This window comes from Plectropomus leopardus, chromosome 10 (genome assembly GCF_026936395.1).
Source record: "Plectropomus leopardus strain MGB_pleo_1.0 chromosome 10, ASM2693639v1, whole genome shotgun sequence".
In the NCBI taxonomy this organism is placed as follows: domain Eukaryota; kingdom Metazoa; phylum Chordata; class Actinopteri; order Perciformes; family Serranidae; genus Plectropomus; species Plectropomus leopardus.
The window spans coordinates 25,266,540-25,281,410 of NC_142185.1; the positions used below are offsets into that span (position 1 = coordinate 25,266,540).

A 14,871-nucleotide genomic window follows, 5' to 3' on the forward strand; every position below is an offset into this window, starting at 1 on the left:
TGGGCCATTTCTTGTAAAGTTTCTTGATAAAAAAAAAGAGAAATAATCATAAAACAGAAAGAAATGAATCATCTGGAGAAAGCAGAAGATGTTTCATATCAAACAGCTGGAGGATCTTTGTGCTGCAACAGTGAATCCCATTCTATGCACATTCACACAGGACAGTTTTTTGGAGACAGAGCACTATCTAGGCCACTGGGCTACAGTCGGCGAGAGGGAGGGCAGCAGGAAGAGGAAAGCTTGCATCCATATTTTTTGTGCGTGTGTGTCTGAGTGTGTGACCGAGCAGCTTCTCTGATGAGGCTCCTCATCACACAAATCCTTATCTCTTCCAGTGGAATATAAACCAGCCGATGACATCTGGATTACATGCAACCAACCTCATGTTACATAAGAGTCTGGGATTTATTTTCTGTAATCTATACATAAGGGACAATATGTATGTGAGCTTATATCTTATCTTTTAATAAGATTTCAGTTCACATATGAAAGCTGTCTGCACATATTGAAATATACAGCACATTTAGTGCTCAAACTGCCTGTTTGTCCTCTGCACTCTTAAACAAAGACACAGACGTTTGTTACTGGTCATCTCTGGTTCATGTGGTTCCCCGCTAGATTATAATTTCTTTCCCTCAGAGCCCAGATGAGGACTGTGCATATCGAGATTAAGGCCGATAGATAATCCGATCATGCCGCTGTTTGAACTCACGCGGGTCTCCATTCATTCATTCAAACGGTTTCCCATGAAATCTTAATGAAGGGGGGATTTTTTTCCCATTATTGTTTTTTTTAATGGGGTAAATAATTTCATTAAACTCAGTATGAGGAATGACCGACATTTGAAACCCTGAACATGTCGCATACACTAAACCATCTTTCTCATACAAATATACAAAGCTGTAGGTTCACTTAAAATGACATGAAATTAATGCATATTTTGATTATTTAGATTTCTGTATTAACCATATGTCATAGATGTTAGCCTGTATATCAATATATAATCAGTGTTTGTGAACTACATCTCATAAAACTAGTAGTTTAACTACATGTTTGCAGTAACTTGCTGGTATTTCAACATTATATTTGCAGAGCATTACAAGTAGTAATGTTAACAACTTCAATCATTATGCAAATATGATGCTGAAATACCTGTTAAATTACGTTTTTCCCTTTTTTGTTTTTGATAACTACTGAAACTACAAACTTTTGGGGCCATAAAAAGTTTTTTTTTTCAAATGTTACCTTTGCTTCTTTACTGTAATTGAACCCGCTTTGACTAGCCCCGCCCACCTCATATTTCAACCTGTGAAGGCATCACCAGTGATGCTTTCATCGGGCAGAATTTGTAAAACTAAACTTAATATAATGTTTTTGGTGTCAATTAGTCAGTATTGATTAATGTAATTTATTAAAATTATTTTAAAATGTCTTAATAAATTTTTCCACCAGGTGGCAGTATGAACAACAGAAATGTGTAAAAAAAAGTTACAGATAAAAAGCTTTAAGAGTAAAAAAAAAAAAAAAAATCAGTGTTTTGCATTAACCTCTTGTGACATTGAAGAAATGTCCAATAACAAAATCACACAGTTGACTGAAATTAGAGACATACAGGGCCAGCGTGACACGAAGCAGAACTGTAAAACCTGATAAAAACTGCTCAGTTAAACAGCTGTTAACATGCACCTGTGTGTTAAGGCAAATCCAACCGCACAGCAGATCTGTCTGTGCGTTTTGAGGGCAGGTAGGACGTCCAGTTATATAAATCTCATAGCGTTTTTGTGTGTTTGGTGTGAAAAATGTCTACGCTGGTCTCGTGGCACTGCCTCAGGTCATAGTCACAATATCCGACAGAGAATCGTCCCTGGAAAATAAAATAAGACACAAACATTCAGCCCCACAATTCTGACAACAGCAGCAACAGAGAGGGATGAATATAAGAAGTCGTACCTTTGGTCTCTTGAAGTAATCCAGCCCTCTTCCTATCTTGATGATCCAACCATTGTTAAACCTAAAAACACAATTAATTTTATATTACTGCCATAAAATCGAGCTGCAGTCACATTTTATAGTCGTGCTGTTTTGATATTAAAACCTTCATGTGTCCGTTGCAGCTGTACCTGATCTCCCTGTCGTGTATGGAGGACGAGTACTGCAGATCCAGAGTGACTCCCTGAGCACTCAGACTGTCCTTCAGCTCGGCCAGAGCGCTGCTCTGCTGGCCGCTATCCGCCTGCAGGACGGGATGAATAGTATTACAATAACAGCACCGCACTGAACACAAGGCACCACAATGGCTGTTGTGCATTCAGTATATAATAATAATGATAATAAACTTTATTTGTATAGCACCTTTCATACAAGAATGCAGCCCATTTTGCTTTACAAGAAAGAAATTGAATGCATCAAGTGCTGCATATAAAAAACAAAAAGACATACTAAAACCTGCATGTAAAAATAAAATAAAATCAGAACAGAATACATAGAATGCACCATCAAATTGATAAAATCCATTTGATAATATTAGTAAAAGTAAAATAATGATAAAAAAAATGTAGTCTACAGAGTGCATGACATAAAATGGAAAATAAAATAAAAAAATACAACCAACTGACATTATTAATAAAATAAGCATAAAAATAGAGTAAAATCAAGGAAAATACAGCATCTTAATGAAAGCAAAGCAGCCAAGTTAGAGCAAGTTAAAGACTAAAGTGAAGAGATAAGTTTTTTGTTTTCTTTTAAAAATATTTAGTGAGGTGGCTTCTCTGGTATCTATATAAGACATAGTGTGACCTCAGTGGTTAAATAACGTACTTCATCCTGTGCAGTGAGCAGATGGATCTTTTTCACCTTGCAGGGAGCTTTAACCAGCATTTCACAGAACCGCAGGAAGTTGTACAACTGCAGTGGAGAGGAGGGGAAGCAGTGTGGGACAGTTTCATGTTAATAACGTCAATAAGCTGAGGTTTATTTTCAACTAAAGTCCCCTAAACTATAAATCTAAGTTAACTGGATTAAAACAATTACTGTTTTCTCATTAACACAACATAATTAGACATGAGCCACTTTATCAGTCACCAATCTGAAAATCAATGAATCCATTGATCCAGAGTACATCTCAGAGCTGCTTTCAGTTTGTGAACCGCTCGGATCCTCCGACTCTTGTTTTTTAGCTGTTTCACAAAACAGAACTAAAACATTTAGTGATTCTGTTTTAAGCCATTATCCTCCAAAACGCTGGAGGACCTGAGAAGATCTGAAAACTGAGACTTTTAATTCAAACTAAAAACTTTTTGTCTGGTTTTTACATAGTGCCTTCAAAGTGTTATGGTTTTTACTTATACCATTTTTTAAGATCCATTTTTGCTTATTTCATATTTTGTTCTTATTTTTTTCCTCAATCAAACTGTAAAGCACTTTGAATTGCATTTGATTTGTTTGAAATGTGCTATATAAATAAAATGTGATTGATTGATTGACACTGGAGCTTTGGGGGTGCAGGTACTTGCTTTGCCTGATTATTAATTGTGCTTTGGATTAATTAAGTAACTAAACAGATCATTATAAACTGATTCATAATGAAAATAATCAGTAGTTGTTGCCCTTTGAAAAGGCACGTATAAGAAGCCAAATCCAGCTCAAAAAGGAAAAAAAAAAAAAAAAAACACTGACGGAGAGCTTACCTGGTGGATGTGTCGTATGTACGGATCTTCCACCCAGACCTCTGTGAGTAAACTGCTGACGTACGGCTTGAACAAAACCTCGTAGCTGTAGCCAGTCGCATCCTCTGCTATTCTAATCTGCTCGTGGTATTTCCCATCTGACAGGAGCGAGATCACAGAAACAGAAGTTCACACAGACAGCAGCTTCAAACAGTCAAACCCCTTATTAAGACCCACAACTTACACATATGATCAAACATAAATTTATCCACATGTAGCTTTTATAATATGAACTGAAACAGCTTTCAAACTAGATTTTTACTTTGGGCCTCAAAAGTGGGTAAAAATACAATACTTGCTTACATTGTTTCTCCTTAATATGTTTATGTTATGAACCAACACTTCAAAGCAAATGCTTTGTATTCGCAAACCTGCAGTGAATTGGATTGTTATTTTAAATGCTTATTAAAGGTCCAACGTGTAGGATTGACTGTAATACGCACACTTTTTCATTAATTAATTTTATCCGCAACTGTTGTTATAATCAGCAAAATGCCAAATATTGTCCCCGACAACCAGCCAGGCCAATAATCTGTTAACCCCTACTTTTAACTGCACACACAAGGCTAACCAGGTAAATCAGCCACTTTAAACAGTTTCTTATTAAGCCTTTAATGGTTGTGTTATTTAAGTGCAATTCTTCACAAGTGCAATTATCCTCCATGTGCAAATGATGTAAATATTTTAAATGTTGAGTTTGCACCTCGATTTTGACTATTGCACCTTATTTTTTTCTTTCTTTTTTTTTTTTTACTATTTATATTGTTCTTTTCGCTTGCATATCTTGCACGCACCTTGCTGCTGTAAAAATACAAATGTCCCCATGGTGGGACAAATAAATGATGCTCTTATCTTTTCTTAATGACCTTCTTTCAGCTGGTTCACATGAGCTTTGATCTGCTCTGCTCTGTCCATGTAGCCCTTTATCTTCCCCCTGTAGTGTCCCTTCTTTGACTCATCTTTCACAGCTGCAAACAGGAAAAAAAAAAAAAGAATAAGTTACGGTTTCTTGTCTTCATCGTGCTGCTTCTTCTGTGTGTTTGCAAACCTTTTAACACGTCCATGAGCAGCTGGATGCCCTCCTGGTAGCAGACCAGAGACTCCTGGAAGCGGCTGCTCTGGTCCAGCTCCACCGCCCGCTTCAGGACCGAGATGGCGGATGTCTCCATCCCTGACACGTGGTTTTGGGTCATTATTCTGCCCTTTTTTCGTCTTTTTACAGCTTCTATAACACCAACAGGGTGTTCATGCTTATATACTGTCAGGAAATAGCTATGCAAGTGCGCCACAAAAATAATTCCCGGAGAAACTTAACGGTGTAATTTCATGTAAAGTTTCGTGGGACTAATGTTGTGATAGGTGCGGTTTTTAACACAAAAACATACTTCTACTGAATATACGTTTTGATCACGTTCTATATTTTTTAAATGGTATATTCTCAAATATAGCTTAAAAATAGCTTGGGGACCCTTGTTAGTGGAACATTTGTCATATCGGCGCAGTTTCAATGTAACTCCTTAAAGCTTCCGGTGTAGAGGAGACAAAACTGTCGCGCCGTTAACGTGACAGTCTGTTTTCGGCTGTTTTTTGGCCTTTTATTACATTTTATTCGTGTAGCTTTGATGCTATGGCTTGGATAGTTTGATCTATTACTAACATTTGGTTACGTTTGATGCACGCGCGTGTGCAGCGGTCAGCAGGGACGGATTTTAACGGTAACCTTGGTGGTCGTTTCCGGTCATTTTACCCCAAAATAAAACATGTCGGGGGTCTGTCGCGGGATGAGCTCTGTGTCATTCAAGGTAAGAATATTTTTTTTACTTAAAGCTTCACAAAAATTGAATGTCAGTCGATGTCATTAAATGGTTAAGAGAACATGACTGGGTAATAAAATTAATTTGTCTCTGTTTTCATTCTAAAAATCAGACATTTTTATTTTATTATATGTTTTTATTTATTTATTATTATTATATTTTGTAAGTTTTGTATTTTTTATTATATGTTTATATTTAAAAAATATCAAAATATTATTTATTTATTATTATTATATTTTGTAAGTTTTGTATTTTTATTATATGTTTATATGTAATAAAATCAAAATATTATTTATTATATTTATATATTTTTTATTATAATCATTGTTGTTTTTTATTTATTTTATCAATATTGTCATGTTAGTTTTCTGTTATTGTTATTACTTTGTTTATCTACTTATTGATTTATTTCTATTAATTTTCTTTTTTTTTTAATTATATTTGTTACCTTAAAATGAACTGTTAATATCTACAGGTCCTTTTCCACATGGTCCTTCCAATTTTATACTTCATGTGCAATATTTTTATTTATTTTTTTACTTTTACTTTTAAAAAATATTATTTACGATTTACTTTGAATATTATTATTACTAGACACTTTGTATTTCATTTCAGACACTTTTTTTATTATCACTTATTTGATGCTCTGTTTTGTTCTTTTTTGCTACTGTATTTATGGAGAAATTTGGTACAAGAATTCAGGATTAATAAAGTTCTATTGTATCTCTTATCTTAGTTCTCCTTCATGCTTGGCACACTAAAAAAATTCAGTTGGTTGTAATTTGTAACCTCACTCATAGATGCCACTAACTCCTTCACTCTAGACCTTCAAACATTGCTGATAATGGCAGTACAAACCCAAAAACATCACAGTGATATCCACCACAGTATAAACAATGCAGCAGAATCTGACAGTTGATATGTTCAGCTTGTGTAACGTCACGTTTGCCAGCCTCACAGGACAATGTATTTGTGTTGTCCTGCATCAGGACACAAACCTGCCTTGTAACCTTTGTTACATTAACACGCTTTGATTTAAAATGTGTCATTATTTGTGCATGTTTACAGATCCTGACTGAAGCTACACGTTTGTCACCATGCGCGTCGTTTGTGCCGGCACGCAGCAAATTCTCCAAAGCAAGAATCCCAAAAGAGGTAAGAATCCAGACAAAAGCACCAGATTCGCTGCATGTGAATTAGTTTAACGTAATGTATTGCAAATTTCAGAAGGAATCTGCACCATTTTAGTGCATGTAAAATAAATAATAATATAAATAAAATAATAATAATAATGTTTTTGCTCACCTGGTCCATATTGGTAAATTAGGTATAGTGCATTTCCAGTAGGGCCCAATGTCTAAAACCATCAAACAGGACAGAAGGCATTTCTAAATGAGCATCACTTCAGCTCATTTGCTCTGTTGTTGAAATTTTTCTTCACAGATTTTTGCAGAGAGATCACAAGAACATGAGAAATATGGAGGAGATCCAGAACAACCTCACAAACTGCACATAGTGACACGAGTCAAAAGTGTGATGCGAAGACCGTACTGGGAGAAAGACATGGTGAAACATCTGGGGCTTGAAAAGGTACGGCTGTTGTCCTGTCGACAGTTAACTTATCGCACCTATTCTGCCTTTAAAGTTATAGAGGATCAACAAAGGAAAGGTTGTGGAAACAAAACACTTTCAAGGCAATTTGTAAATTTACTTTAAAGAAATGCATTTTAGGAACCTAGGGGGCGTACTACGAGGTGAGATTAGTGCCTTCGTTTTATACCCCCCTGAGAAGCATCATACAATACATTCAACCTTTCTCTTAAATTAACAAACAGGATGATCTCGAAAAGTTAGCTGTGATTCAGGTTGATTATCTGTCCACTGAAGAGGCACAAAGATCATTTAGATCTAGAGGCAGTATTACATTTGCAGCATGTTACACTCACAGACGTTTTTCTCTCCTCTCCTCAGGCACACGTACCTGTAATCCACAAAAACACACCAGCAGTCAATCACCAACTGAAATTCATCAAGCACCTTGTAAGGTAAGAAAAGAGGGGCAACATATCTGCCTAAAACTCTGGTTGTCACGTCTGCAAATCATCACCGCGCTCAGCAAAAGAAAATCTAACGACATCACAGAAGTCGATTTAGTTTTGTTGAACATTCATTAAATGCTTACATGTAAAGAGACGGTGTCCTGTCCCTCTGTTGTCTCTTTCTGTCAGGATCCAGCCGCTGAAGACGCCCTGTGGGCTCCCTGCTGAACAGGACATGGCGGACACCTACATCAACAGCAAAGGAGAGCTGATTGTTCGTCGCCTCCTCCAACCTGTCGAGCCCAAAGCTGTCGAATCATAGCTACGCTTTCACTCGTGTTAATTTATAGTGAAGTCGTTTATCAACATTATGGAAAATCTTGTGCGTCAATCTTTCTGTTCTGGTTCCAAATACACAGAGAAAACTTGTAATCTGTCTCATGACAGTTGAGCTACTTCAGGTTCAGATTCTTTATTAAACACGACCTGTAAAAAAAAATAAAAAATTAAAGCTCTTTTGAAATAAAATGCAGTTGTCTCTTACTTTCTCTGAGTCAGCAAACAAATTATTAGACCTTGTTTCAGCTGTGCACAGAGGGTCCACTCACACGTTTTCATTTATTCTTTAATGATTAGACCTCTACACAAGACTGTAGCTGTAAAATTACCAAACTTTACTGTTTTATACTAACTGAAAACGGCGCAGTGCATGCACAGTGCAAATCAATCGAACCATATAAACAGGTTCAAGGTTTACTGACATCCCAAAACATGAGGTACATGAGAGAAAACGTAACGTAAGTGCTGAGGTCCCAGTAAAAGCAGCAATGAAGCTGGACAGTAGATTCTAAAACGGTGACTTAATGACACTAAAGACAAACCTGCAGGGAAAACGTCATCCACACATTATTTTTTCCCACTGTGTAAAGCTCCTAAATTTCCTTCGTGCTTCACATTGTGTGAAAACAGCAGAACAGTGCATTAAAAAATGTCTTTTTTTAGTCTATTACAGATTTGAAACAGCTTAAAATGATCGATACTTGTACTGTCCTGTTGCACATTAAGGCAAATTTACACTAATTATTGTTAAATTTGAGTTTGACTTCAAATGATTCCAAATCTAACTGCAGCAAACTTCAGTCTGAGCAGAAGTCTAAATCCAGCAGAATAACTGAAAACACCTGTTGGTGTAGTGTCCTCAACATCATCATTTAATGTTTTTTCTGTCTTGCAAAGCTTTTTAAGGTGATGAAGTCTGAACCAACATTAAAGGTCCACACTGACAGCAGTGAAGACTTCTCAGCAGCCAGAAAGACACAGGAGTAAATAATAAAATTAATAACAGCTGGACTCCTTTTAGCTGCTTTGACTTGAGGATCCTTTCAGGATCTTTAGCGTAATTACTAACAGCTGAGCTTCTCCTGCTATAACGCGTCAAAATATCTGCTGTGAGAGCCAATTATACACCAGTGTTTTCCAGGGAGGAAGGGTCTAACAAACAATAGGCGGGTTTCCATTACAGATTTGCACAAAAATTAAGCACTATTTTCGAAATGTCGTTAACACGTTTTGTTATGCGACGTTTCCTCTGGCGATAACGTTCCAAGATGCATGGCGATGGATGTTCAAAACATTAGCAGCCACCGCACTAGCTGTCATAGCGTTTTTTAAAAATTCACTTATGTACATTAGGCATATTTTATTGCAATTTCAATTTGCGCAGTTTGAGGGTTAATGGAAACCAGCCTAGAGTAGCCCTGAATTACAGGAATGGATCCAGTGTTTTCACCCATACTAGAAACTGAAATCCACTTCTCATAAGTACCCTAGCTGAAAAAAAAAATCAAAGATGCACAAATTTTTGCAAATTCTTTTTACAGTTTTTTAATTAAGTCTGCATTAGTCAAACTTGCTACAAGGAAATGTGTAAAAATGTATTCTGACGCTAAAGGATGATCTTGGCACTCATGCATCATAGTTTCTGTTCTAACATCAGACCCACACGGTTATGAGAAAACACATAAAACGAACAGAACGACATAAATGAGCACGTCTGTGATTCAAGACAAAGGTTTTAGCTAATGAAAGACCAAATCACAAACAATAAAGCTCTGAGCTAATCGATACATGATTGGTGGCTCAGTGACAGACTTAATCCTCTTGTGTATAATGTTTCCTTTTATTTGAGGTGCATATCAGTCATGTTTTATTTGCTGTTCAAATATAAATCATGGCAGACAATTTGTTATATAAGGCAGGAATAAAAAATGATTTTGTAAAAGAGATATGGTAAAGTAAAATATGTTCATCTGTAATGAATGGGTCACTGAGAGAGGGGAAAGTAAAGCGGGCTGTTTGCTAGACTTTTTGAAGAGGTAGCCCTGAGAGAGAAAACCAAACGACCGTCGGTGCTTTTCAGTCGTCTTCAGAGTCAGAATCTGAGTCGTAGCCTCGCCCTCTGATGGTTTTCTTCTCCACCTTCGTGAACTTTGTGCCGGACCTCTGTGTCACTGTGGGAGGCTCCATCAGGTTACCGCTGCAACAGAGAAAAGATGACGTTTAAATCAGGTTAGATGGTGTTTTTATTAGCTCATTACTGTGATTCTGTTGTTATGATCAGGGTGTCTACAGGTATCAGAAATGTCTATTTAATACTTTATAAGATCTTTTTTTCTTTTTTTTTTTTTACAAAAATTTAAGAAAAATAATATTTTTCTTATTTAAGCATTGCAGGTTAAGTATAAAGAAAAGCAGTTTATGTATGTGATCCTATACAGGGTTAGGGTTTATGCACGAACATGGTTATTAAAGTGAGCCATGTTAAGCTAAATGTTGCCAACAGGTAAAGAGGACTGAGTAAAAAGACAGTATTAGGTTTAGTGTTAGGTTTGTAACATTAGAAATGTGGACTTTGATGCTTGACTCATTTTGACAAAAAGAAATTAAATTAGATTAAATGTTTGTGGAAATTAACACTTCAAAAAAATCTAATTTAAGACAAGTTAATGACTTTTAAAGGACCAGCAGACCCCCTGGTTATGACGCCTAAAAAGGTGAAGGAGGAAGTCCACTGTCTCACCTGTAGTTAATGACACCTGCACAGCCGAGTCTCCATTCAAGCATCTCCGTAGGAAACTCGTCTGTGTTTCCCAGGTCGGTGAATCCGACCACATAGTCCTTTGTTTTTCCGTCTAAGACCAGAGCCAGTGTGGGAATGACCTTGATCCGCAGCCTCTCTGTCAGAAACGGGGCCTTTTCCACGTTCAGTTTGATGAATTTGGTCTCAACGTGTTTCTTTGCCAAGATGGCCAAGTGTTTGTCCAGGATCTTACATCTACGTGTGGAGGACAGAGGACAGAATGACAAGTTCAGCAGGCTGACCAAGATGTTCTCAAATTACTACGATACAAAACCAAAGAGATCTGACGATAAAGGAAACATGATCATGTGAATAACGCTACAACACCAACAAAATGAACAAAAATCTGGCTGCTACTAAGGTACTGAAATAGACTCTGGAAAATATACTTATGCATTTTTTAAAGTGGATAAATACGGGTGGTACTAAAGATTTATATTATCTTTTTTTAACTCATAATTGAGTACACAAAATGTCAGAAAATAGCGTAAAAAGACAGTTTTCCACAACCAAAGGTGATGTCTTGACACTGCATGTTTTGTGAAACGAGTTAAAAAAGTAAACACCCAAATATTAAACAAAAACAGGAGCACACCTCACATCTGAGAATCTGAAAAAAGGGAATGTTTCACATTTCAAAAAGACAAAAAGGATGAATGAATTATCAGTACTGTTAAGGGCAGCACAACTAATCAAAACACAGTCAAAATCACAATATGGCCAAGCGCAAAATAACAATATTTTGGAGCAGCAACTTTTTTTGATAACGGCAAAATGTGTCAAAACATAATCATCATCATTTATAAATAAAGCATTATGGTGCTACAGAGATGCTCCAGCTAAAATTTAAAATTAAAATAAAAAAAAGACTTCTGCTTAAATCACGAGTCATGTCAACTGCAATATCTTTAAAAACTATAACAATATGATTGTTTTTGCATATCGTGCAGCCTTCTACTGACTGAAAACCAATTAATCGATGGAAATAAATACGATGGACTTACCTGAAGGTTGAATTTCTGTAGAAGTGGCAGACAACATTCTTGCTGTCTTTGACCTCGCCGAAAAAGTCTTTCTCACTCGAGATTTCTCTGTACTCTCCGTGACCTTTAGACAACCACTCCTTCAAAAACAGAGGACCGGGGTGAGTAGCAGAACAATGAATTTCAAAAAGGAGAAAAACTGGATTTCACATTCGAGCACTATGAAAACATGTAGTCTCTTTTGTTAGCTGATCTGGGATGTGTGTCATCAACATTTTTTCCATGGAAGATCCACTTTGACTTCTGATGTATCGACAAAAATTCCAAGTATTGAAAGATTTTTTTATTTTTATCCTAAATGCATATCGGTTCCAAATATCGATTAGCAGCCTCATTAATACTAATAATCAGTATTAAAAAAAACAAAAATCAATATTTGTCAACCCTTTGAAAAAAAAAAGTTTTAGATGTGTGACCAGTTAAGATTATCCATCAACCTCTTCCTCAAAAGTCCAGAATATTTGAGACAACCCATAACTACTCAAATACGACAACAGAATTCAAAATCAGGCTGTCACAACATGAGAAAATTCCTGCAAGAAATAATATAAATAACATAGGTACCACTCCACACAGCAGGCTTTGAGATGCATTGTGGTTAAAACAGTATCATGAATACATTAAAAATACTTTGCAGTAGGTGCTGATGTTATGATTAAATGCTGCACATGTAACATAACTGAATCTGCTTCAGACACAAACAGTTAAAAGAAAACATCCCACATACCTGCTTCTGTTTCTGGGCTTTTTTAAGCGCCTCTAACCGCCTCTCCTTCAGTCTTTCCAAATCATCTTCATCCATTTCATTCAGTTTGCTCAGCTGTGCGTCCACCTGGTCCTCCACCAGCTTGGCCGACTGCTCCAAAACCTTTGTTATGATGTCTATCGATTGGTGGGCCATGGCTGCCAGCTCAGTGTCAAACTCTTTCTGAATCTGATGGATTAAAAGAACATATAACATAATCTGAGACATGACACCTGATAACACATAAACTCTCCTGAACTGCCTGACCATGCCACAATAACAATTACATCATAACAAACATTTTTACCATTTTCCATTATGAAAATGCACAAAAACACAATGTAAATTACATTTTGTTGAACTAAGCAGTAAACTAGGGTTGCTATATATTGAGAATTTTCTGATGCGATAATTGTCTCCGCAAAAAAACGCCATTTCACAGTATCATGATATCACCAGTGGCCAGGTCGCTCTTGAAAAATAGATTTTAAATCTCACTGAGTCACACACACACACACACACACACACACACACACACACACGCACACACACACATACATATAACAGAATTATTGTTATCATCAGTTATAGTGACCCTTAAAGAAGTGATAACAGTAGGTTTTTTGTTGGGTTGAACAAATGTCTTGTTACTTTAACTAAAACTTGAAACCATTTTTTAGAGGACCTATGCATAAAAAGTCTCCCTTAAGAAAAAGACGGTAAGAATTTGTTTCTAATTGCATTTTGTAAATTGCATTTTTTCATTATCGTAGATAAGCAAACATGAACATAACTGTGAATTTGTATACCACAGTATAAAGCCAGTATGCAACCCTGCTGTACACTCATTTGCCAGTTTATTAGGTACACTCAGCTGAAACCAATGCAGTTTAAAGCAACAGCTCAGCATTAAATATTCCCATCATGAAGAATATAATGTTCATCTTTGGCTGAAACTCACTTTAGAGGCTGCAGCTTGTGACAATATTTCACTGTAATGTTTAACTGGGAGATGTTTCTAATATTAAGTCCACTCGCACTGATTACGTATAGTGAAGAGAAAATACTACAAACAGCAACACTATAACCATCACAATATTTTGCAGGATTGTTGTATCAGACTGCATCAGATTTAAGCGGATGCACCTAATAAACTGGCATCTGTAACCGATTATTCAACTGCCTTAACATGAGCTACGCAGAAACTTACTACGATCACCACTTGTGTGACTAACCAGGCGTGATTGTAACGTAACAATCAAATCATTGAGAAAAACGATACGCCGGCAGCTGTCAGACTGCGCAGCATCTTTCAGGTGGAGACAAAGCCCGGGCACACCTTCTTTTCGCCGGTTGTTAGCTAGCATTAGCTTAGCTGCGTCAACGTACATAGTTATAGTTGTCTATTTGTTGGACATTTATTTTTTCGCTTCCCGTGAAACAAATCAACACAAAACACGTATTCGATAAAAGTAGTTAAAAACGTTGGTCAAAAATCAAGTAAAAATCCAGACAAACTGTTCGCGGCTTGCTGTCATGTTAGCCTGCTATGCTAGCTAATTATAGTACTGCGAGTTTGACGGACATGGACCGATCCTTAAACCATGTGTGAGATTATAATAAACGTCAATTATGTGTCATATTAAAATAAAAAATGTCATAAGTCATAAAAACACTGCAGTTAAATGACTCATTTACCTGATTAAGATCACCGACACTTCAGCTTGTGCGCGAGATGCAAACGGTTGCTGCGGATATGACGTCAGTAGGCCCGTTTGACGTAAGAAAAAGACATCCGGGCAATTCATAAAATAAGAGTCAATAAATAAATAAAACAAGTGAGTCAGGCTTTTAAAAAACGTTTGCTAAAGTGTATATATATATATATTTAAAATTCTTTATGGCATTTTCTAGACTTGAAATCTCACTCACAATTATTACACATATTAAAAACAAATTGACATTTACATTATTATTTTTGTATGTAGACAAATCAAATTTACTATCATTATTTTATGATTACCGATACTGGTTTGTTTGTATTAAATAATAAAATATTATTAAAAACATTAGCCACCATTTTACACTACTCACACATCCATACACAGTATTGAACTATTTATTACATCTGAACTATTTATTATATCTGCACAAGGATTTACTGATCCTTGACCCCACAGTGTGTTTATTGGCACCAACATGTAGCATTTCAAGATATATTGACATTGAATTTAATGTCTAACTGTTTAACTCATTAAAAATCCATTATGCTGACATCCAATTTTGAGCACAGAATATCAAAGTATTGCATGCTGCTGTATTTATCTGCTCCTCACAGTGAAATAAGAGACACGGTGTAGATGCAC

The 14,871-nt window shown here is 36.3% G+C and overlaps 3 protein-coding genes across 6 annotated transcripts; 1 reads left to right on the forward strand and 2 right to left on the reverse strand.

Moving 5' to 3' along the window:
* Positions 1-1,392: 1,392 nt before the first annotated feature.
* On the reverse strand, positions 1,393-9,197 carry mitd1 (MIT, microtubule interacting and transport, domain containing 1). Of its 4 annotated transcripts, none has more exons than XM_088083374.1 (11): positions 8,760-9,197; positions 7,722-7,824; positions 7,486-7,520; positions 6,845-6,896; positions 4,774-4,950; positions 4,592-4,693; positions 3,687-3,823; positions 2,818-2,904; positions 2,121-2,233; positions 1,951-2,011; positions 1,393-1,864 (listed from the first exon to the last, which is right to left on the reverse strand). In XM_088083374.1, exons 5-11 carry the CDS (start codon positions 4,916-4,918, stop codon positions 1,769-1,771), a joined length of 741 nt encoding a protein of 246 aa, XP_087939500.1. In that variant the 5' UTR covers positions 4,919-4,950; positions 6,845-6,896; positions 7,486-7,520; positions 7,722-7,824; positions 8,760-9,197; the 3' UTR covers positions 1,393-1,768. The 4 variants fall into 4 exon arrangements, with proteins under 4 accessions (XP_087939500.1, XP_087939501.1, XP_087939502.1 ...); XM_088083375.1 differs by lacking the exon at positions 8,760-9,197 and adding an exon at positions 8,460-8,714; XM_088083376.1 differs by lacking the exon at positions 6,845-6,896.
* mrpl30 (mitochondrial ribosomal protein L30) lies at positions 5,225-8,106 on the forward strand. The gene is made up of 5 exons (XM_042494607.2): positions 5,225-5,527; positions 6,608-6,694; positions 6,983-7,129; positions 7,511-7,584; positions 7,768-8,106. Exons 1-5 carry the CDS (start codon positions 5,486-5,488, stop codon positions 7,898-7,900), a joined length of 483 nt encoding a protein of 160 aa, XP_042350541.2. The 5' UTR covers positions 5,225-5,485; the 3' UTR covers positions 7,901-8,106.
* Positions 9,198-9,446: 249 nt separating the features above from the next.
* Positions 9,447-14,306, reverse strand: txndc9 (thioredoxin domain containing 9). The gene is made up of 5 exons (XM_042494790.2): positions 14,204-14,306; positions 12,488-12,694; positions 11,722-11,840; positions 10,658-10,912; positions 9,447-10,114 (listed from the first exon to the last, which is right to left on the reverse strand). Exons 2-5 carry the CDS (start codon positions 12,659-12,661, stop codon positions 9,994-9,996), a joined length of 669 nt encoding a protein of 222 aa, XP_042350724.1. The 5' UTR covers positions 12,662-12,694; positions 14,204-14,306; the 3' UTR covers positions 9,447-9,993.
* Between the last annotated feature and the right edge of the window lie 565 nt (positions 14,307-14,871).